General features: G+C 40.0%; 1 protein-coding gene across 1 annotated transcript in view; it reads left to right on the top strand.

The window, feature by feature from the left end:
• The window catches only part of GARS1 (glycyl-tRNA synthetase 1), a 47,518-nt gene extending 30,864 nt beyond the window's left edge, over window positions 1-16,654 (top strand). Inside the window, exons 11-17 of the mRNA XM_076006330.1 lie at window positions 3,084-3,192; window positions 4,019-4,163; window positions 8,977-9,062; window positions 10,832-10,941; window positions 14,127-14,220; window positions 14,914-15,104; window positions 16,361-16,654. Coding sequence (XP_075862445.1) covers window positions 3,084-3,192; window positions 4,019-4,163; window positions 8,977-9,062; window positions 10,832-10,941; window positions 14,127-14,220; window positions 14,914-15,104; window positions 16,361-16,486 — 861 coding nt within the window. The 3' untranslated portion in view covers window positions 16,487-16,654. The remainder of the gene's footprint in view (window positions 1-3,083; window positions 3,193-4,018; window positions 4,164-8,976; window positions 9,063-10,831; window positions 10,942-14,126; window positions 14,221-14,913; window positions 15,105-16,360) is intronic.
• Window positions 16,655-23,012: the final 6,358 nt, after the last annotated feature.

The following is a 23,012-nucleotide window of genomic DNA, read 5'->3' as shown; positions in this document are numbered from 1 at the left end:
TACTGAGTATTAGAGAGGTCTCCTTAGTAATAGAGAAAAGGCTTTACTTGAGCCCCAGGGTCATTGGTTTCCATATACCCTTGGTTTTAGTTTTTACTTTTTAAAGTGGCTTTCTTTTTATGGACTCATTTTTTTTTAATTAAAAATAAAAGTCAGTCATATTTAAAAAGTGATGATTACTTTTATAAAACAAAAAGGATAAAATAGTTCTGAAGAATATTTTGTAGAAAGTAAAACTTCTAATTGCATGCCTCTCCCCAAAAGTGCTTATGTCTCTTCTCTATATTGAGGATTGGCAAATATTTTCTATAAAGGACCAAATGGTAAGTATTTTCAGCTGTGAGTCACGTAGGGTTTCGTATCCTCCTTTTTTTGTTTTTTATAACTCTTTAAAAAAATGTAAAAAACTATGCTTAGTCCTGTGGTCCTGGGTGTATCCATCCACTGTAAATTATTTTTCTGTACACTACAAACATATACACGTACATAAATGCATAACGATATGCATATGTCTGTAAGTAACTATTAATAATGTTTTAATATATTCTTTTTCCTTTGTGGAATTGAGAAAGAATTACTATAATCTGTTGAGTTTTTCTTATCACTTAATTTTTTTACCAAGCTTGCTAACATGTCAAAATAACAGTAATTATTTTAGGATTATGGGTGATCATTAATTTCTTTACACTTTTTGGATTTTCTGAAATTTCCTTTTATTTTCAGATCAAACCAATAAAATGTTTTTCCTTTGTATGAGAGAAGTTTATTTCATTTTTTTGTTGTTGTTCCATACCAGTTCCATTTTTTAGTTTGCTCTCCCTTAATTTCAGGTTAAACCAGGTATTTTTGCTATCTCAGTTTAGATTCTGAATCTGACCTGTCTTACCTTTCATTTATTTCATTTGTTTGTTCATTCTGCATTTGTCATTGTTACGGGCCAGGTTCCATCTTAAGTGTTTCACATGTATTATCTTGTGAGGTCTTCACAGTAGTTCTGTTTGTAAGTACTATTTCTAAGGAAACTGAAGTGCCAAGTGGTTACATAATTTGCTCAAGTCTCACGCCCAGTAAGTGGTGAAGCTGAGGTCTGAACCCAGCCGTCTGCCTCCAGGCCCATGCTCCTAACCCTTATGCTGTGCTGCTTTATAAACCCTGCTACGTGCCTGCCAGTTTTTAACTGGGTGCCCCCGAGAGGGCTGAGGATCGGGAAACGTGGGCCTAACGTTGAGATTAGGCTACACTACTTATGTAAGGTCAGTGGAAAACAGGGCTGAACAAAACCAGACGTTCCAAAGTAACAGAAACTTTGGAAGAGGGGAGAACTTCTTTACAAACTTTAATACTTTCTGTTTGTGTACTTCATATTTTATTTTATTAATAAAACAAGTTACTGTTGCAGTTAACACCACACCAATTCCTTCTTCCTCCAGGGAAGTAACCACTGTCCTCAATTTGTTATCATTCACAGGCATACTTTTGTAATTTTACCTTTTACTACATAAATATGTTGGCATGTTTAGTGAATGTCAGATTACCAAATCAGATGTTTTCAGGCTTTCTTATTTTCTTTAATTCCTTTTTTGTTTTGGGTTGAGGTTTCTGAGCTTATCACAGAAGTTTTACTATTTGCCAGCTTTGTTACCAGTGTCCCACGTGATAACATGTGCTGGGGAAGCTTAGTAGTTTTTTTGTTTTTTTTTTTTTTTGAGACAGAGTCTTGCTCTGTCACCCTGGGTAGAGTGCAGTGATGTCATCGTAGCTCACTGCAACCTCAAACTCCTGGCATTTGGAGCTCAAGCTACAATATACAAACTCAAGCAATTCTCTTGCCTCAGCCTCCCAAGTAGCTGGGACTATAGGTGTGTGCCATGAGGCCTAGCTAATTTTTCTATTTTTCATAGAGACGGGGTCTTGCTCTTGTTCAGGCTGGTCTCAGACTCCTGAGCTCAAGCAATCCTCCCTCCTTGGCCTCCCAGAGCGCTAGGATTACAGGTATGAGCCACGCCTGGCCAGCTTAGTAGTTTTGATGGTTAAATTTTCCCAAGCTTTGGATCAAAAGCATACAAATAAATATTCATGAGAAGGACTAACTAGATAACTACTAAAATAAACCTTTTACAACTCTTTTGTTCTTATTAAAAAATGGGTTCTTAAGGGGTTACAATATTGAAGTACCACATACTGGGTGGCCTATAAACAACAGACATTTATTTCTCCCAGTTCCTGGAAGCTGGAAGTCATAGGTCAGGGTGCTAGCATGGTCTGGTTCTGGTGAGGGCTCTCTTTTGGGTTGTGTGTGGCCATCTTCTTGTGTCCTCACATAGTGAAAGAGGGCATTCTGGTGTCTCTTTTATAAGGGCTCATATTAAGGCTCCACCTTTATGACATAATCACCTCCCAAAAGCCCCTCCTCCTAATACCATCACGTTGGGGGTTAGGATTTCAACCTATGAATTTTGGAAGGGACACATGTTTTCAGTTCATTGCTGGTTCTTTGAAAATAATTTTAAATTTTGCTTTTTAAGAGTATGTGTGTGTTAACAAGAAATGGAACCGGGAAATGATGTGATTGTAATGCTGTTATTTAATTTTATTCTGTGACCTAAACTTTACCTGTTCTTTACTGATTTTTCTTTTGTTTATAAAGAAAGTGAATTAAGTACGAATGCCCACATCACGGCCAGCTGAAGTATGTTTAGTCAGCCATCTGATAGCAAGTTGTTAGAATAGTACCAAAGAGAGTAGTGGTTTCTGCCAAATTCACTTTGAATCTTTGTTGTAAATTTGAACAAAATCCACAGGCTTTGTCTAGGTTCATGTTTAATTTCCATAATTAAATTCTAGAATACATTCATTTACCCCACAGTTACAATGTGGCAGTATAAATCCATCCAGAAAATAAGACTACTACTTTGTGTATAGTATGAGATGTATTTTATAAGCTTGTTAGCTGCCTGACATATGTAACTATTACCATTTCAAATACTTACAGGCTTGAATATATGAAAGGGTTTGTGATAATCTGCATGCATTTGTGAACAAGCCCAGTGTAAGTAATGTTTTTATTGATCATGTCTTCTTAGGGCTGGATTGAGATTGTTGGATGTGCTGATCGTTCCTGTTATGACCTCTCTTGTCATGCACGAGCCACCAAAGTCCCACTTGTAGCTGAGAAACCTCTGAAAGAACCCATATCCTTTCTGGTCACTCCAAAACTCAGGACTGAAGTGTAAACATCTTGCTGATGCATAAATTCAAGTCTATACTTTGTTCTGGATAAATTGAGATGTTTTGGATACTGTGATGAAACTTGTTTAAACTTATTATTTTACCCATCTCATTGCTTCTTTTGTATTATTTATGATTATAGTCTGACATGTGTCCACTCAGTGATTGGCCCGTAAAAGAAGCATATTCAGAAAAATGCTTTGAATGTCTTTCAGAAAGTTGACCAGTTTTTCTCAGCTGCTTCCAAAAATGTGTATCTCCACACCTGTACCTACCTACATGCTCTTTACATCTGGGTACCTGGTGAATACTTTTTATTTAAAAATGAGTGCCATTTTATGGTAGATGAAATAATAGCTCACTTGATCTGAAAATCAGCAAAGTAGAAATTTTCTTTCTTTACCAGGCCAGTGAGGTTGTGAGCTGACTTCTTAGGGGTAGGCCAGTGACAAGAAATAGATCTTGTTGGACATTGTAGATATAAATAAATACTTATCAGAAGTTTTTGTGCTATGAATGGGGTCATATTGCTGATGAGGTGATACCCCTTTTATCTCATCATAGACCATAACTGAAAAGGTCTCTATTGATGAAGTTGACTTACTTGTGAGTGAGGTTTGTCGGGATGATTTTGTGGATAGTTGTTTCATCTTGCACTTGAAATCAGCATGAATAGGATTTGGGGTACTAATGGAGAAACTGGGGTTGTTTTAAGTTGATTGTTCTCAAGATCATTTTCTGACATACTGAGATAGTCCTGTATTTTAGGATTCCTTGACTATTTCCTACAAAACAGTCAATGTTGTTCAGTTTGAACCCAATAAGGGAGCAATTGGTAAGGCATATAAGAAAGATGCAAAACTGGTGATGGAGTATCTCGCCATTTGTGATGAGTGCTACGTTACAGAAATGGAGACGCTACTGAGTGAGAAAGGGTAAGATTTAAAATGTTTGCTTTTACCTGGGCTCCAGTCAGATATGTCTTCTCTGCCAGTTTCTGAAAGTTGGGTAAGATTAGTTTCTTCAGAAATTTTTTGCAGGTAAGTACTGTTTCTTGGCTACATTTAAAGGACTGTCTTTGCTGATGTTAATAGAAAAAAGTCCAAACTCTAAAATAATTTAATGAGGTTTATTCTGAGCTGAGTATGTACTACGACGGCCCAGGAAACAGTCTCAAGAGGTCCTGAGAAAATGCATCAGAGCAGGTGGATTAAGTTCGGAGTGTGTGTATATTTTATCCATATATATAAAATCCTGAAGACAGGAATTGCAGGTCAAATCATAAACAAATACCTGGAAGGTGTACATTCGTTTGGCCTCAAAAGGTGGGGCAGCTTTAAGCAGAGGGCTTATAGGTTGGTGGTTTCAGAGATTCTTTGATTTGTAAATGGGTTAAAGAAATAAAACTTTGTCTATAGTCTTAGAATGTTTTAAGATAAGGAGGTCTATTAATCAGAGACAAGCTACAATATATAAATGCAAGTCATCTGTTAAGTGAATTGTTAGCCTACAGGTGTGATTTAACCTTTGCCTGCATGGCCTTAGGTCCTATTAATAATTTAGTATCTTTTTGGCACCAAGAGTCTGTTTTGTCAGTCTTACCTATCTCTTTTTTATTAATAACATTAATGTTGGTCAGTTGTATCTGAACTCTAAAAGGGAGGAGGTATGACAAGATGTGTCTGACCTCTTTTCCCCTTATGGCCAGGAACTCAGTTTGAGGGGTCCCCTTGGCCAAGAGGGGGTCTCAGTCGGCAGGGGGCTTAGGATTTTATTTTTAGGTTACATTGGAATTTTGGCATTGTATCCTACAAATAGATTTGAAAGGGACCATAAAGATCATTTTTATTTTTCTAATAACTTTGTTAGAGGAGACTCGTCCCAGGTAGTGCCTGAAGAACGATTAGAAACTATATCTGCTACCTCGCAAGTCACTTCTCCTTTTTGGAGGTCTGGAGTGCTCTCTGTAATTGTTTTTCAAGCATAAATAAAGAACAATAGACAAGTGTCTTTAAAGGAATGCAACAATATCCAGTACTAAACGATGTAAAATTTACATCATCTGGCAAGCAATAAAAAAATTACATATGAAAAAGCAGGAAAATGTGACTCATAATGAGAAGAAAAGTTAGTCAAAAGAAACACCCAGAAATAACAAACATGATAGAGTAAATACATAAGAATATTCAGAGTTATTATAAATGTGCTTCATGTGCTCAAGGTTGTAAAGTAGAAATGAACATATGAGGTGAGAAATGGAGATATATGTTAAAAAAAAAATGGAACATCTTAGAGGTAATATCTCAAATGGAAATTTCACCTTATATGATAACAGTAGTTGAATCCATCTACTGTTGATCTTTACTGAAGATCTAATGATCTTTAACATTACAGAAGTAAGATCATTGAGCTGAAAGACATAGCAATAGAAACTATCCAAAGTGAAGCATAGAAAAAAAAGAGACTGGGGGGGGGAAATGTGAGACATTATCAGGCAATCTAACATACGTGTAATTGGGAGTCAAAGAGAGGGTGTATAGAAAAAATACCTGATGATAATAGTAGCTAAAAAGTTTCCAAATGTGATGAAAACTATGAAACTACAGATTTAAGAAGTTTAACCCCAAGCAGCATAACCACTGAGAAAACCACAGGGGCACATCAGAATTGAATTGCTAAAAAATGAGGGATAAAAAGAAAAATCTTTAAAGTAGCTGGAGGGGAAAAGACTCATTACATAAAAACAAAAATAAGAATGAGTAGAATTCTCTTTAAAAACTATGCAAGTCCACAGTGCAATGGGATGAAATCTTTTTAAGCACTCAAAGCCAAATCCTATATCCACCAAAAATATCTTTCAAAAATAAAGAGAAAATAATTTTAGGCAAACAAAAGCTCCAAGAATGCATTGCCAGCAGATTTTCACTATAAGAATTGTTAAAGGAAGTTCTTCAGGCAGAAATATGGAAATACGTGGGTGAATATAAATGAGATTTTCTTTCTCATCTCCTAATCTCTTTAAAAGATAACAGACTGTTTAAAGCAAAAATGATAATGTGGAATTTATAACATGTGGAAGTAAAATGTATGCCATCAGTAGCACAAAGGATGGGAGCAAAGAATTGGGAATATATGTTGTAAGGCACATACATTATGTGTCAGGTGGTGTATTATTATTTGAATGTAGACAATGATAAGTTAAAAAAATGCATATAGTAAACTCTAAATCAGTCACCTGGAAAAAAACACACAAAAACCAAAAGGGTATAACTAATAAACCAATAATGGATTTACTCCAAGAGAAGAGGAAAAGGAACAAAAAACAGATGTTACAAATAAGAAATAACTAGTGAGATATAGATTTAAACTGAGCAATATCGATAATTACATTAAAATACAATCTAGGCCGGGCGCGGTGGCTCACGCCTGTAATCCTAGCACTCTGGGAGGCCGAGGCGGGCAGATTGCTCAAGGTCAGGAGTTCAAAACCAGCCTGAGCGAGACCCCGTCTCTACCATAAAAATAGAAAGAAATTAATTGGCCAACTAATATATATAATATAAAAATCAGCCGGGCATGGTGGCACATGCCTGTAGTCCCAGCTACTCGGGAGGCTGAGGCAGGAGGATCGCTTGAGCCCAGGAGTTTGAGGTTGCTGTGAGCTAGGCTGACACCACCGCACTCACTCTAGCCTAGGCAAGAAAGCGAGAGTCTGTCTCCAAAAAAAAAAAAATACAATCTAAACACCAGAATTAATAGCCAGTGATTGTCAGACTGGTTAAAAATTTCAAAACCCAATTAAATGTTGTTTATAGGAAACTCACTACAATACAAATAGGTTTAAAAGTAAAAGGATCAAAAGATATTTCCCATACAAATATTAACCAAAAGTTAGAGCGGCTGTATTAATATCAGACAAAGTAAGTCTTAGAACAGGAAAATTATTAGGGACAAAAAGGCAATTCATAATGATAAAGAGGTCAGTTCATCAAGAAGGCATATTGCTCTTAAATGTGTGTACAACTCAAAACAGAACTCAAAATATACAAAGCAAACTTGACAGAACTGAAGGAAAAAATAGATCAATCCACAGTTATAGTTGGGGATTTCTATAGCCCTCTGTCAGTAATTGGTAGAGGGAGTAGACAAAGTCAATAGGAATTAGACAATATAAACTATTAACTTAACCCAATTGCCATTTATAGAACACTCCATGTAGTAGCTAGAGTGCACATTTTTAAAAGTGTACTTGAAACATCATCATACTGTTTTTGGTACAGCCCTCTAAGAATGGTTTTTCCATTTTTGAATATTGTTCAAAAAAAATAAAAAAATGAAGACTACGAAAGACTACACATGGCCTGCAAATCCTGAGATATTTTATATCTGCATTTACAGAAAAAGTTGGCCAGCTCCTATCATAGACATTAGGCTAAGTGATAGAAGCCTTACACAAAACAATTATGTGTTAGTAAATGTGCAGCTCTGGGAAAGACCAATCTAGTTTATAATAGGAGTTGGGGAGATAGTCAAGAAAGGGACCCAAGGGAACCTTTGGGGCCATGCTGGTTGCATGTGTGTATACATTTGTCGGAAGAACTATCATAAGAGGAACTCTTGCACATTGAAGATAAAATTATCCATTTCACTAGGAAAATTTAAATACGTTTCTGGTCTTTTAGAATTACCATCTGTTTATGCATCAGCTTCCACTAAAATGGACAAAGTTATATCACCACTTAGATATCATTATACACAAATACATACCAACACAATTTACTTTATTAATTATTCTCAGATAACGTCTGTTTCCTTGGTAATTGCAGCTTTTTTATAACTATCACTTCTGCTACACTTAGACTGTGCTCACAAAGAGGATACATGAGATACTATGTAATGGAGCCTTTAATGCATGCACACAAAAACTTCAGACAGAATAGTGAAAAACGGAAGAACTCGGTGAAAACCATCCAATGAGGCATGACATTATCACAGGTAGAAACTAGCAAAATGCAATTATAGCACATGCCAGCTATACAGCTTCAGAGATAACCACATGAGGGCTCTCTTTCCCAGCACTGAGCTGTTTGTGAGGCAAGAGAAATCCAAATGATCTCCTTGATGTGAGGAAATATCTCATAAGCGGAAATATAGGTGTTACATGAAGCTTTTTGTAAAGGTGAATTCTTATAACCTAAAACTGAATCGGTGTATCTCTGTACATGAGCATTTGGCAGCCATTGATTTGGAGGGCTAATATTTTGTATTGACATAACAAACAATCATTAAACTTCTTTTAAACTGGTCTTTATCAGCATAAGAGTCAAAGATTATTTTGGAAATAGTGTGGGAGTTTTAAAATTACTTCTGTAAAATGACAAGCTGGTTCATTTTTATATTCATTGGGACAGTAATGAGAACAATTGTCTTTTTACCTGCAAATCTACTTCTGAATAACTTGTTATTCTATAACTGAAATTTTAAAAAGTTGTTTTTGGTTTTACTTTAATCTGAAAACCAAGGAATTTGTAATGAGGTCATTTGTGGAATTTTATAAAACTAGTCAAATTTTTGAGTGCCTATCCAGAGTAAGTTAGAATAATACTTAATTTGGTGTTCCTTATGAAATAATTTAAATGTGACATCAGCTATTATATCTGGAGAGTTGACCAAGCTGTAAACTCCTTTAAATTAAGGCAGAGGGATGTGTGTTTTAACTAATATAAAATGTGTTTTGTTTCTTTGTAGGGAATTCACTATTGAAACCGAAGGGAAAACATTTCAGTTAACAAAAGACATGGTCAATGTGAAGAGATTCCAGAAAACACTGCATGGTAAATTTGTAAAAATAATTAAAATTCATTACTCATTAAAGCAATGTTTTTATAACATAATCATTTTACAGAAACGTTGAAGAGAAAAAGAAAATCCTTAATGCCACAACCATAAATTTGGTGAATATGTTTAAGACATTCACTTGGGCCTCTTCTTCTTTTTAAAACATTATTGTACTGAAAATAATTTATACTACCATCTTTACGTTTTCTGTGGCCTGAGGTGCATATGAAGAATATTTCTTTGATTAAAATATTTTTCTTTTGTTTGTTTGTTATAAGGAAAAGTCCTTTTGTTTCTTAAGCAAAAGAGGGAACTCACCCCTTTGTCTTTTTTGGCAAAATAACTTGTTAAAAAGTCATTTAGAGCTGGGTGTGTGGCCCTTGTACCAGCCTCTAGCCCTGCTTAAAAAAAGTCATTTAGATGAGTGATCTTTCATGCTTTTTTAAAAGCTAAAGAGATTATTTTTTGTAGAACAAATTCTATCAATTGAGCAATGAGTATTTTGGAACATATATAAAGTGTACTGATGGTTACTTGTGGCTGAATTGAAGCTCCTCGAAACAGAGTGGTGGGTGTTTGAGAAGCTGCTGTCAGTGGAGAGAGTAGACCTACCTTTCCATTTTCCTTGGCCTGCCCCATAGCCAGGCTTCAGTGAGGGGTGGTAGGAGTGAGCAGGTGCTGCTTCTGCATGCTTCAGAGCTTTGTGGTCATTGTCCTGGCAGCTGGTTCAGAGCTGTGCTTCACCATTACGCGGATGCCATGGAAGGATGGGTGGAAAATGCCTCGATCATATTGCTAAAATATTCTAACTCTTTATCCCAGATGAAAGAAACAGCCTCTCCTTGCCCCCACCCCATATGTGAATTTTGGCTCTAATTATCTCATTTCCCAAAAACAGAAACTCTCCAAGGTTATTATGGTCAGTTACCTTAGACCTGGATGGTGCTTAGCTGTGTGTCCTTCTCAAATAATTATCAGTACATTTTCTGTGTGTACCCACAGGTATTGTCTCATTCATGGGGCCTCTGGTAAAGCTGTCTTTGATGTCCCTGAGCAAACTCTTTCCTGAGGGCCTCTTCACCCCTGAACCTTGGGGACACAGTGCCAGTAACTTGGCTCTGAACAGGTTCTCATCAAGATAACAAGCTCAAAAAGTAAAACAGACAGAAGCCATGTGATACTTTTTGCATGTAGGAATTGTTTTTGTTAATTTTTCCAGCAATGGTAGATTTTTAATTATAACAAAGTCTTACTAAAAGCTTTAAAATTTTTATGCTTTCTAGATAGGCAAGGCAGTTAATAGGGTATAGCTAATGTTTGTAGCTTACCAAGTGGGAAAGGAATTCTCTAGTAACTCATTTCATTTTTATACTCTATAAACAAAGAATTAAATTTGGTGAAAATTTCTTTCACTCTTTCTCTTCAAAAGGTGTGTTTCCTACCAGCAAATAGCTTTTACGTATGTTCTGATTTTCTTGTCCCGATGTACAGAGATCAGAATCCATCTAGGGCCAGGTACAGTGGCTCGCATCTGTGATCCCAGCACTTTGGGAGGCTGAGGCAGGAGGATTGCTTGTGCCAAGGAGTTCGAGGCTGCAGTGAGCTATGATCAAGCCACTGCACTTCAGCCAGGTTAATAGAGCAAGACCCCAAAAGATCCATTTGAAATAGAGATATTTTTAGGGCTAAGAATTGTTTAGGAAGGATCTGAAATGCATTATGTGGTATTTCAGAGAATGGTATTGAATTTCTTTCTGGTTTGCAGTGGAAGAAGTTGTTCCAAATGTAATTGAACCCTCCTTTGGCCTGGGCAGGATCATGTATACGGTATTTGAACATACATTCCATGTACGAGAAGGAGATGAACAGAGAACGGTAGGTTGTCCTGTATGGTGTGCTATTCTTTCATGTCAGAAAATAAAATTTACCGAAGTACATTAATAAGATTCTGGAATGATTGATTAGTTATTATTTACTGTAACATATTAATGATGTTACTCATCTTTGCTTAACTATTGTAAACCACTTTCATATATAATCTTATTTGAGCTTTAGGATGTATAGGTTATTCTAGAAGCTATTGTTTCATTTGCCTGGTGCTTCTCTATTTTGAGACTAAATGTTTAACTTTGGGTCACAATCTATATTGTATCAACGGAAGAAATGGTACTTTCTATGTATACACTTGTTTTCAGAAAATTGGGATTCATGAGATGGCTTATAGTCTTTGGCTAAACCACCAAGCTGTAGCTATACTCTGGTAAGGCATTAAAGGGAAGCCTCTCAAACTGCATAAAATTGTCTGGCGTACTTTTGGGGTAAAAATGTAAATTCCTAGTTTTATTCCAGGGATGGTGATTCATTAGGTCTGAGACTTGGAGAGGGCTGTGTGTGTGTTTAAATAAGAACCACAAGTGATTCCAGTGTGGGAGCTTGACACATCATAAATTGGGCAGTAGTATCTGGGGTATAGCCTTTTCTAGCACTCAAGCATTGCTGAAGATAGACGTTTATAAGAAGTCTTCAACTCCCACATGTTTTCTTTGGCACTGCTGCCTCTGAATCACTCCTCCTTGCCTTCCACTTTATCTCCTTGTCTGCCTTACTTCACCACCTCACCTCACCTCTGCCTGCAGAGATTATACTCCTTTAGTTTCTAGGCACAGATTTCTTGGAAAACCAATCAAAAAAGTGGATATAAAGGAGAGGGTATATATGTCAACTTAATTGAAAGAAACAGTCTTGGGCTGGGTGTGGTGACTCACACCTATAATCCTAGTGCTTTGGTAGGCCAGGTGGGAGGATGACTTGAGGCCAGGAGTTCAAGATCAGCCTGAGAAACATAGAAAGACCCCGTCTTTATAAAATAATAGAAAAAATTAGCCAGATGTGGTGGTAGGATGCCTGTAGTCTCAGTTATGTGGGAGGCTGAGGCAGGGGGATCACTTGTGCCCAGGAGTTTGAGGTCGCAGTGAACTATGATGATGCTACTGCACTCTAGCCCAGGCAACAGAGCAAGACTCTGTCTCAAAACAAAAACAAAACAAAACAAAAAAGCCAAAGAGAGAAATAGTCTCATCTGCTTGACCATTCTAAAGCTTGAGTGTACGTAATGTTGGACATCAATCCTGTGGTTCTTTCTAGGACATTTAATCTTGAAGAATGAACTGGTGAGTTCTCGGCGCCAGTATTTTAAGAGATCTGACACATTATTGTAATATATAGCTAATAAAGTTAGCATTTAATCTGTGCCTTTAAGTTGCATCTTCATTTCCTGATGTTGAAGGAATAGCTCTTCATTCATTCAACAGATAGTAAGAACCTGGGGCAGGCCCCACCTAGGCCATCATAAGGCTCAATTTTTCTTGGAGAATGATAACATACATGACTGCACATATTCTTTTTAGATGTCAAGTTTGCTTCAAGCCGTCTCTGCTTATTTTCCTAATAAAAATATATATATATATTTTTTTGTTTAGCTGTTCCTTTGAGTCTAACAATATTGATATAACTAGAGCTTTAATAGAAATTCCGTAAGGGCTAAATAAGAATGAATTAGTCATCACAGTGTTTTATGAATTCCCATCATGAAGAGAAATTTGATTAGGCTGTGGGAAGCCAAAACTGTTTCTAATTTATTAGCACCTAGTCCTTCAATCCATTTGCCTATAAATTTGGTATAAAAACATTTCTAGTGAAATTTGGAAAAAAGTATTTTCATATAAAGGCAAGTCCCTACTCTCTCTCTCATGTTAAATAAAATTATCATAGGATGGAGGAGGGGAGTAGAATTCTGAACTTTCTGTGATGTGGGCAGCTATATTGATGGAGTATGGAGCTTACTTATAATGGGATATTTTTCATTGCTTGGCATTAAAGGTTAATTAAGCTTTGAGTGAGGGGCTAAATTCGAATCTGTGTGATTTGTTATTTTTATGGGACAAATTTTTTCCATATTTTTGCCTTCAAGTGAACCTTTTATACAAGTATTACTTAAGAGCTGCCTTCAGCTCTCATTTCCAACCCCAAACGATAGGTTGGTTTGCCTTCCACAGAATATCTTTGCTTTCTTTGATTCTGAGTACTCAGAAACCTATTTTTTAGGAGCAATTTAGGAAGGCTCTACTTTTTAGGCATAGGTATACAGAACATCTTTCTTGGTTTTGTACTGTTTCTTTTGGATATATGTTTATGAGCTAATTAAACTTCTTTGTTTCACTTGGTCACTAAGGCTCACAGATTCTTCTTTTAAAAGACAAAATGGGATTTAGTTTTTTCCCACTACAGCTTGTTATTTGATGATTTGTGGGAAGGTTCTTCAGGTGGTCTCCACAGAAATAGGTGAGGCTTTTATGTTGGACCAAAACATTACCATCTTCTATTAATATATGTGTAGCTTTCAGAATGCTTCCACATTATTGGGCTTTTTTATAACAGACTTAAGGAGTAAGCAGAGCAGGTGGTGGAGATCTACATTTTAGGTGAAGAAACTAAGGTTCAGAGAGAATTCTCTGAGTTGGTCCAAATTCAGATAAAAAACTGGGTGTTTCTGGCTGGGCGCAGTGGTATATGCCTGTAATCCTAGCACCCTGGGAGGCCGAGGCAGGCAGATCTTTTGAGCTCAGGAGTTCAAGACTAGCCTGAGCAAGAGCGAGACCCTGTCTCTACTAAAAATAGAAAAAATTAGCTGGGCACGGTGGCACATGCCTGTAGTCCTAGCTACTCGGGAGGCTGAGGCAGGAGGATCGCTTGAGCCCAGGAGTTGGAGGTTGCTATGAACTAGGCTGATGCCATGGTACTCTAGCCTGGGCAACAGAACGAGACTCTGTCTCAAAACTAAAAACAAATAAAAAACCCTGGGTGTTTCTGATTCTTGTTCTCCTCTTTTTCTTTTGTCATATTGCTTTTCATATCACGTTTTCTGGCATTTTGATAGTGAAGTTATGCTTGGACACTCACTGACCTCTTAGTTTGAGACATTAGCCTCTTAGTTTGAGACATTAGCATTTCAATGTTTATAAATTAATATATTTGGGTTTCTTTCTTTTTAAACCATCTAGTTCTTCAGTTTTCCTGCTGTAGTTGCTCCATTCAAATGTTCCGTCCTCCCACTGAGCCAAAACCAGGAGTTCGTGCCGTTTGTCAAGGAATTATGTAAGCAAATCGAATTGGGTAATCTCCATGGGAACACCATCAAGTAGACTGAATTTTAGGAAATGTATCATTGATTGCAATAAAAATATAGACTGAATGAAGAATAAATCTAAGTGATATTAGCCTGTGCTCTTATTTGTAGAGAGAGAGTATGCTTGCTCAGGATTTTTTATCCTAGCATTTGAATGAGTCAAGGTAGGACCCAAGAGTCAGATTTAAAGATTACTGACCTCTTATTTTGACCTTGGTGCTTATTTCATCAAGGGAACCCGAGTGGAGTGTAACAACTCTGGTGGGTCTACAGCCACTGGATCTGCAGTGCCGAAAGGGATCCTCTCGTCATCTGGTGCGGCCCGCATACTTCAGAGTCAGGAAATGGGAAGAGTCCATTGAGCTGCTCGGGGCCATACAAATAGCGGTGGTGGAGCCAGAACTGGCCTCCTGGCCTTGGCTCTTAGTCCAACTCTCAGTCCCCTGCAACTGTATCAGATGTGGGTATGAGGGAAGGTTTGGACTTCAGCAAGGGATTTATTAAAAATTTGGGGGCTTTTTCCTTCTCTTGGAAGTATAACCTCTGCTGCTGTCTTGTGTTGGTCCCTTTTATAAGTTTCCTGAGCTTGTAAGACAGCATTTAGATAACATTAGACTTACTCCATTATTTTATTTTTAATTTACTTCATTTATTTTGGATAGCGGAAGCTCTGACCAGGAACGGCGTGTCTCACAAAGTAGATGATTCCTCTGGGTCGATTGGAAGACGCTATGCCAGGACTGATGAGATCGGTGTGGCTTTTGGCATCACCATTGACTTTGATACAGTGAACAAGACCCCTCACACTGCAACGCTGAGGGACAGAGACTCAATGCGGCAGATAAGAGCGGAGGTATCTGGCATTCTCTTTGGTGTTTTTTAGTCTTAGAAATGTTTACTGCTTCTTACTGATTTGAATTGGATTTTGATGTATTTATGCTCTCTTTCCTCCTTTTTTTTCTTTTTAATTTTAATCGTCTGATAGCCTTGTATCAGACAGAGTCCAGATTCCCAAGTCCCCTTAGTTTAATTATGGAAATACCCATTAGCACTTCTCTAATATTTTCTAGCCATTTGGACTGCTCTGAGCCCATTCTCCAGCAGCTGCTTTTAATGGTTGTTTGTTTATTGGGCAGGAGAAATAGGATCCCAAGAGGTTGTTGCCATAGTTTTATTGGCAAGCTTTCGGGAGCTTAGACATTTTTATCTTACTTCTATAGAAACGTGTGTGTGTGTGTGTATGTATAAACTTCTCTGTGTTAACCTATTCAACACAGTGAGTAATGTTTCAGTAATTTCACTCTGTAGGAAGGGAATGATGGGGACGGCACAAGCCTAACAGGGGAAGGAATGGATGGGAAAAGAAAAGAGTGGCTGGCTTCAGTTGACAACTGTCTGTCCCGTGTATTAACTTTGAACAAGTATTATGTTTCTTTAGAGTGCCTATTATGTGCTCGGCTTGATACAGGTAGTAATAGGGAAAACAGAAGTCCAAGGCTGCTTTTTTCCAAAGGAGTTTGTAGTCTAATCCAGAAGTCATGGATTTCTGGCTTATCTTTCTACAAACTAGATCTGGCCATTCCCTATCTGCTGTTGTTCTCAAAGTTTCCAGCAGTGTCAGCATCACTTGGAAACTTGTTAGATGGGCAGAAGCTCCACTGTAGACCTACTAAGTCAGAAACTGGGGATTGGAGAGGGAGAGGGGGCAGGCAGACCTCCAGATGATTCTAAGAACCACTGCCCTGTGGCAGCTAGCATTGGCTGTGGCTGAGGAACAGTTGGCCCTTGTAGCAGGAGCTTTCCAGTTTGCTGATCTCGCCTGACTCCCTTCACACGTGTTACTTGACTGACTCCTGTTTTAAGAGTTGAATTTAACACACATGAAGTAACTCCAAGTGACCCAGAGATTTAGGAAAGTTAGGAAAAGTCTTGTGGCAGAATTAGGTTATCCAGGGGAGCTGGTGGGCATTCTGGGTTGGAAGAAGAGCATGAACACAGGCCTGGAATGACACTGTTTGGCTCTGTGTAAGGTTTCTTGAGTTCAGGGTGAATCCTCTTTTTGAAAATCTAAACAAATTCATTGATACTTAGTCTTCTCTTTTACTCCAGGTTTCTGAACTTCCCGGTGTAGTCCGAGATCTGGCCAGTGGCAGCATCACGTGGGCCGATGTGGAGGCCAGGTATCCTCTCTTTGAAGGGCAAGAGACTGGAAAAAAAGAGACAATCGAGGAATGAGGACAATTTTGGCAACTTTTGACCACTTGCAGTAATAAAAAAATAACTCTTATCATGTCCACTTTGCAAAAGAAAACAGCATTGTGATTTTTCCCAGGGACTGCATTTTCTCCTCAGTGGCTGCCTGATTTTACTCAAACAATTAAAGCTGAAGAAATTCTGGACAAACTCGTAATCCATTGGCTCATGTTTTCGCGTTCTCAGCAAAGCTATTTCTCCCATCTTTGGGCAGACACGCTCACAGCTTAATGTTAAACACAATACTTTTTTTAATTAACAGCTTTATTGGAATATAATTTACATACTGTAAAATTAGCCTGTTTTAAGTGTACAATTCAATGCTGTTACAATTCCTTAGTGTGTAATATATTTACAGAGTTGTGCATCCACCACCACAGTCTGATGTTAGAGCATTTCCTTCAATCCCCATTCCAGCCTCAGCCCCATGTAGCCACTCATCTGCTTTCTGTCCGTAGATTTGCCTTTTCTGTTCTTTCTCTTTTTCTGGGAAAATGATACATTATGCTAAAGAGACCACAGTCGCTGAGTAGGTGGAATCACTTCTGAGAAGGCCAAGGCGAGGATGGGGTGGCAGGCGTGGTGGAGGGGGAGGAGGTGATGCGCTGGCTCCGGGGTACAGGGCTGCCGGCCCCACTGTTCTCGTAGTCTCCAGGAGGGCCTGCGTCAACAGAAGCACCTTTAATTTAAGTCATGCTTGTGCTTGGCTTCACTGGTAGCCTTGAAAATCACTGAGCTCCGGCTGCCAAAGGAACTCCATCTGTCTTGTCTCACTTAGCAATTTTCGGCCACCCCAGTGTCTTGATTCTAGCCTAGTATTTTTTGGCTCAGCTTTTAAGGTACTTCTCTTATGGTTTTGTTAGAATACTCAGAAGATGTATGCTTGCTTATTTGTAAGGAAAAAGTTCAAGGATGTGTGAATTTGAACAGCTCCTTATTTGCAGAGTTAGGACCTTGTCTAGGTGTGATATACAGTACTGGGTGGGAGAGTCATGATCTCCAAAATATTTCCCTTTGTCTTGGGTATGAAGAACAATTGAAGTTGTCATTTCTTAAAAGCAAAATAAGAATCGCCCAGGGATTCTCCCATTTGTATCTTATCTCCGATGAGGACTGTTGCAGTCCTGGACATAGTAGGTATTCAATAAATAGTCTTTAGATAGGTCTTGAAGTTTTGAACAAACCTCTTTGGGAAGAAAGTCTTATACTAAAGCTCATTTCTCTTCTGACTGGTACTTTTGAAGCATTTGTTATTAAATTAGAAGGAGCTAGATTTTAAATAAACTGAATTTTCATTTTCTAGAGAGTCTTCTCACTTCTAACTCCTTATGATGTAGCTCATAACTGGGCATATGTTCTAGCAGTGTCACCTTGCAGGGGGTTGTCTTCTTCCAATTTATTTACTTCCTTTTACAGCATGACTACCTCCATAGTCAAATGGCCACCACCACCTCAGACACTGTTTTGCTTATTAGGGAAAGAGATATTAAATACATAGTGGAATTTACCTACTTTGGATCATAAAGGGATTGAAGCCAAAGCTCTCTTCGGTTTTCACTGGCAGATGCGTTTGTTATGAGGTAGAGGCTGGGGATTGAACCTGCAAGCCCTCCCTTTCTCTGTTCTTCTTTCTAGGTGGCAATACACGATTGCTTCCCAGAGAACACCTGCTCTAAAGTAGGTTTCTTTTTTTTTGAGACGGAGTCTCACTTTGTTGCCCAGGCTAGAGTGAGTGCCGTGGTGTCAGCCTAGCTCACAGCAACCTCAAACTCCTGGGTTTAAGCGATCCTCCTGCCTCAGCCTCCCTAGTAGCTGGGACTACAAGCGTGCGCCACCATGCCCGGCTAATTTTTTTTTTCTATACATGTTAGTTGGCCAATTAATTTCTTTCTATTTATAGTAGAGATGGGGTCTCGCTCTTGCTCAGGCTGGATTCGAACTCCTGACCTCGAGCAATCCACCTGTCTCGGCCTCCCAGAATGCTAGGATTACAGGCATGAGCCACCGCACCCGACCTAAAGTAGGTTTCTAAAGTATCAATTACCTGAGTGAGGAAGACAGGCCACCAGTAGCCTGGCTCTGTTTGTATTATTTTTGCCTGGTTTTACGTATAAGCTGGCCAAGAATTGTTTTTTAAATGAAGAGGCTCTTTGGACATGAGAGTTTGCATGTGCATATACACACACCTCTTCTCTGCAAGCCCAGTGTCTATTTAAAGCCGGGGTTTTTCTGGCTGGATGCTCCATGAGGCCTTTTTTGTTATTTATGTATTTGTGTGTGTGGAACTGTGGGCTAGTTAAACAAGAGCTGGATAAATAGCATTGCTTCTCAGAGAAGTTACTCCTGTCATTACTTCCCCCAAAAATAGTGGTAGAGGAGGGTCAGATTCTAACTAATTTCCACGGACTATATGTAAGAACACAGTAGTTAGATTCTTTAAAACTGAGGTTGGAATTCAGGGCATTCAGTCAAATATAATGTGGAGTTATATATATAGAGAGAGAAAGGGCAGTCTGTGCCTGGCTTCTATAGGATTTCAGCACCTTAATATTGCCTGACAGCTCATGATAGCAAAATACTGAATGTAGACAGATGTTCCAGAAAAGGAATTCATTGCCAAGTCCTATGAATATAGAAATGATCTTAACTATTTTCATGAATTGCTACTAGAGATGTCAGATGTCCCAAGTTCTTTGTGATAAGAACTTGGCAAAATTATTTTCTTCTATAATAAGCCACTTGAAATAGATTCATTGTAGACTCTTATTTACTGTTCCATTAATCAGTATAATCTCAGGGTAATGGCAGTGACTGTCTTAGTCGGTGGAGTCTATTCCTGAAAGGACTGGATGCCCTAGAGAGAAATCCCAATTATCTCTGGATGTAGCGGCACTTAGCTGAACCTCCCTTCACAAGGGAAAACTAGTATCTGTGTCTTTTGCACGAGGCTAGGTTAGAGAGGCTTTGAGAGCATAGCTTACATACAGAGCCTGCACTAGCATTTTTGCTGATAGTCTATGTTTAAGGTTTTGGCATTTGGTCAACCTCAGAGTGAAAGTTGGTTGAAGATTAAGTGACCTGGGCACAGTGACTCACGCCTGGAATCCCTGCACTTTGGGAGGCCTAGGCAGGAGGATAGCTTGAGGCCAGGAGTTTGAGACCAGCCTGGGCAACATACCAAGACCCTGCCTCTTAAAAAAAAAAAAAAATGATTCCATAAGTGAATGGGTGAATGATTATGTTGTGCTTCAAAATTCACCGCTGGGCATTGTGCTGCCTCTAAGCAATAATTGTGTTAAGACCATGCGGATGGAATCAGTGTCTCCTCCAGAAATTGGGATATGATTGGGGAGAGTCGCCAAGGATTGCCTGAGAGGAACAGCCTGCAGCCCTGCCCTCCAGCCTAAGAGCTCCTTCACTTGCCTGGGCTGGTGACATGCTTGCCTCTCAGCTGGCCAGGTTGTCTTCCTTGCATGCTAAAGGGACACATCTTTTTAAACCTGTTGGCTCAGTGAAAGATTTTGGGACAGTGGTTCTCAGCCCTGGCTGCACATGGGAATCATTTGAGCTTCAGAAAATATTCACGTCTGGTCCCCACCTCAAACCAATGGGAGGAGTTTCTCTAGGGTAGAGCCTGGGTGTCAGTATTTTAAGTCCCTTAGGAGAACCACTGCTACTGCTTTTGCACCTTGTGAACTTTCTTGCCATGCGAAAGACCAGACTCACTGCTCTCTCCCAAAAGCAGTTTCCTCTGAGAATATGAATTTGTAGGACCTTGTCTGGTGAGACCATTAGAGAAGCAGGTGTGGGAGAGGAGAAGTGAGCGGTGGGATTGCCATTTCTCTCAGGGAATCTTACAGAGCCACATTTTTGCTGGAGGTGTGCTGGGGCTGAAGAGCAGAGGGGTGCGGTGAGCTCTCTGCAGGCCACAAAGCAAGCCAGCTTCTCCTCCTGTGGCTTCTAACATCTAGCCGGGCCAGCTACGCTAACCCTCCAAGCCTCTGTGCTAGGCCACAGCCTGGGTCTGAACCGAATGTAGTTTCAGGATTGCGAGGCTGGAAAGAGAGAGCCCTTCTCTCTTTGGGAGCCAAAGCTCTCTGCCCTCCTTTTTTTAATGTGTAAGAGTTAGTGTAGAAGTGAGCTGGCATCGAATTTTTGCCTCCTTTTGTTAGGTCTTGAAACTCAAATCTCCAACAATTAGTGCTTAGCAGTTAGCAGTTAGCAGTTATGCTAACTAAAACAATTTGAGCTAATTAAAACCTTTCTTGGCTCATCAAAACTCACTGTTCTGCATCTGAGTGTGAATTAATTGACAGTGAGATTAAGTATAATGAAATTGTGGGGAAGAAAAAACCCACTGACAAACTTTAAAAAATCTTAATTAACATTTAAAAAAAAATAGAGTCCAGACTTGCCATTTTTTGGAAAAGGAACTCTGAAGCAAGCGTGCAAACTGATAGCTGCACCGACCTGTTGCCTCAGTGACAGCTCCTGGGTGCTGTCACTTCCTCTCCTCTTCCTCTCCTCTTCCTCTCCCGTGCCACGTCCAGGCCAGCAGCGCCGTCTGCACTCTGTGTCCGGTATTGGGCCACTTCTTACCAGCTGCGTGGCCACCTCCGTGGGCCACCCACATCATCACCCACCTGGTTTATTGCAAAAGACTCGTGCGAGCTCTCTGCCTGAACCCTCATGCCTTCACGTTCTCTCTCCGTCCAGCGCCAGAGTGGCCCCACTCGTCCTCTAACTGGAGTGGCTTTTCTTCTCACTCAAGAGTAGCATCTTCCTGGTGACAGGATAAGCACTGTCCAAAATTTAAAAAAAAAAAAAAACCAAAAAAAAAACCCGTAGCACCTGCATGAGCTACATACACAGCCCCTGCCACCCGGCCAACCACGCTCGCTCTGGCCCTGTCCCCATGGCCCCAGCGTGCCCGGGGCGGGACCTTGGCACCCACCACTCTATCTGCCTGTAGGGCTCCCTCCACAGAGCGGCTCCTCCCAACCTGTCACCTCCGCAGGACTTTATTCCACAGTTGCCTCAGTGAGGCCTCGGCCATGTCACCTAAACTTTCAACATGTTGCCGCACCCCCCTTCAGACACATACACCTCATGTCTCCTTTGTTTTCCTCTTTAGCACTAAACACTTTATAACCTATTTTATTTTTAATTTTCATTCTCTTCGTTAGAATGTAAGTGCTAAGGGGAGAAAGATTTGGATCTGTTTTGTTTTTTTTGTTGGTTTTTTTTTTTTTTTTTTAGCTTCAGGCTATTGTTTTTTTGTTGTTGTTTTGTTTTTTTTTTTTGAGACAGAGTGTCACTTTGTTGCCCAGACTAGAGTGAGTGCCCTGGCGTCAGCCTAGCTCACAGCAACCGCAAACTCCTGGGCTCAAGCAATCCTCCTGCCGCAGCCTCCCGAGTAGCTGGGACTACAGGCATGTGCCACCATGCCCGGCTAATTTTTTGTATATATGTATTTTTAGTTGGTCAATTAATTTCTTTCTATTTTTAATAGAGACGGGGTCTCGCTCAGGCTGGTTTCGAACTCCTGACCTTGAGTGATCCACCCGCCTTGGCCTCCCAGAGTGCTAGCCACCACGCCTGGCCTGGATCTGTTTTGTTCTCATTGCCTAGAGAAGTGCCTTGCACTTAGTAGATGCTCAGTAAATAATTGAATGACTTAACGAATGAATGGATCCTCTCCTGCAGGGCAGCTCCTGCTTTCTGTATTTCAATGTGAAAATTGCCTTTGCTTCTAAATGACTACCCCACAACATACATAGGTACTAAGGTGGAACTCAAGCCTTGGCTGAAACCCAGGTCTGCACTCTGCAGAAAGCCTGAGCCGCTGAGTGCTAGGGTACCGAGCAGGTTCCACGGACTCAGCCCAGTGGTGCCCCTTTTTGAAGGACACAACCTCAAAGCCACTGGAACACACCAGGAATGCCCCTTCTGATGGACTTTAACTACTGTTGTGTACTTACTGTAAAACCTTCTTTCCCCTGACACTATGAAAAAGATGTAACTAGTGAGTTTTTTTAAAATTATCGCTAAAATGAAAGTAGCGAACTTAAAGATCTTTTCCAAACTCGTAGGCTCTGAGAAGAGGCTCCAGGCAGAGAAACTGTAAGGCTTCGAGGTCTTTTAGAGACCAGAGTTCTGTGGCTGGGTGAGGCCTCCTGAAGGGAACAGTGACACCGGCTTCCTGGTGTCTGTGATTCCCACCTGGACCGGGCACGGCCCTGCCCGCGGGCCCCCACGACCTCACGGTGGAGGCCTAAGCTTGCGTACAGTGAGCGTGGCCACCCAGGAGCACTTGGCCCGGGCCAGAAAGGTGGAGTGGCCCACGCAGAGGGGAGGTGGGCACCAGCGGGTGAGGGGCCTTGAGAGCCGCCCCTGTAGCCTGTGCGGAGTGCGTGTTCAGGAGGTCTGGGGTCGGGCTCAGAAGCCCGCGTGGCCTGAAGTTCTCCGGTGCTTCTAATACACAGCCAGGCCCGAGCACCACCAGCTT

This window comes from Microcebus murinus, chromosome 9 (genome assembly GCF_040939455.1).
Source record: "Microcebus murinus isolate Inina chromosome 9, M.murinus_Inina_mat1.0, whole genome shotgun sequence".
NCBI classification, from domain to species: domain Eukaryota; kingdom Metazoa; phylum Chordata; class Mammalia; order Primates; family Cheirogaleidae; genus Microcebus; species Microcebus murinus.
This window is presented reverse-complemented; position numbering and strand designations above follow the sequence as displayed.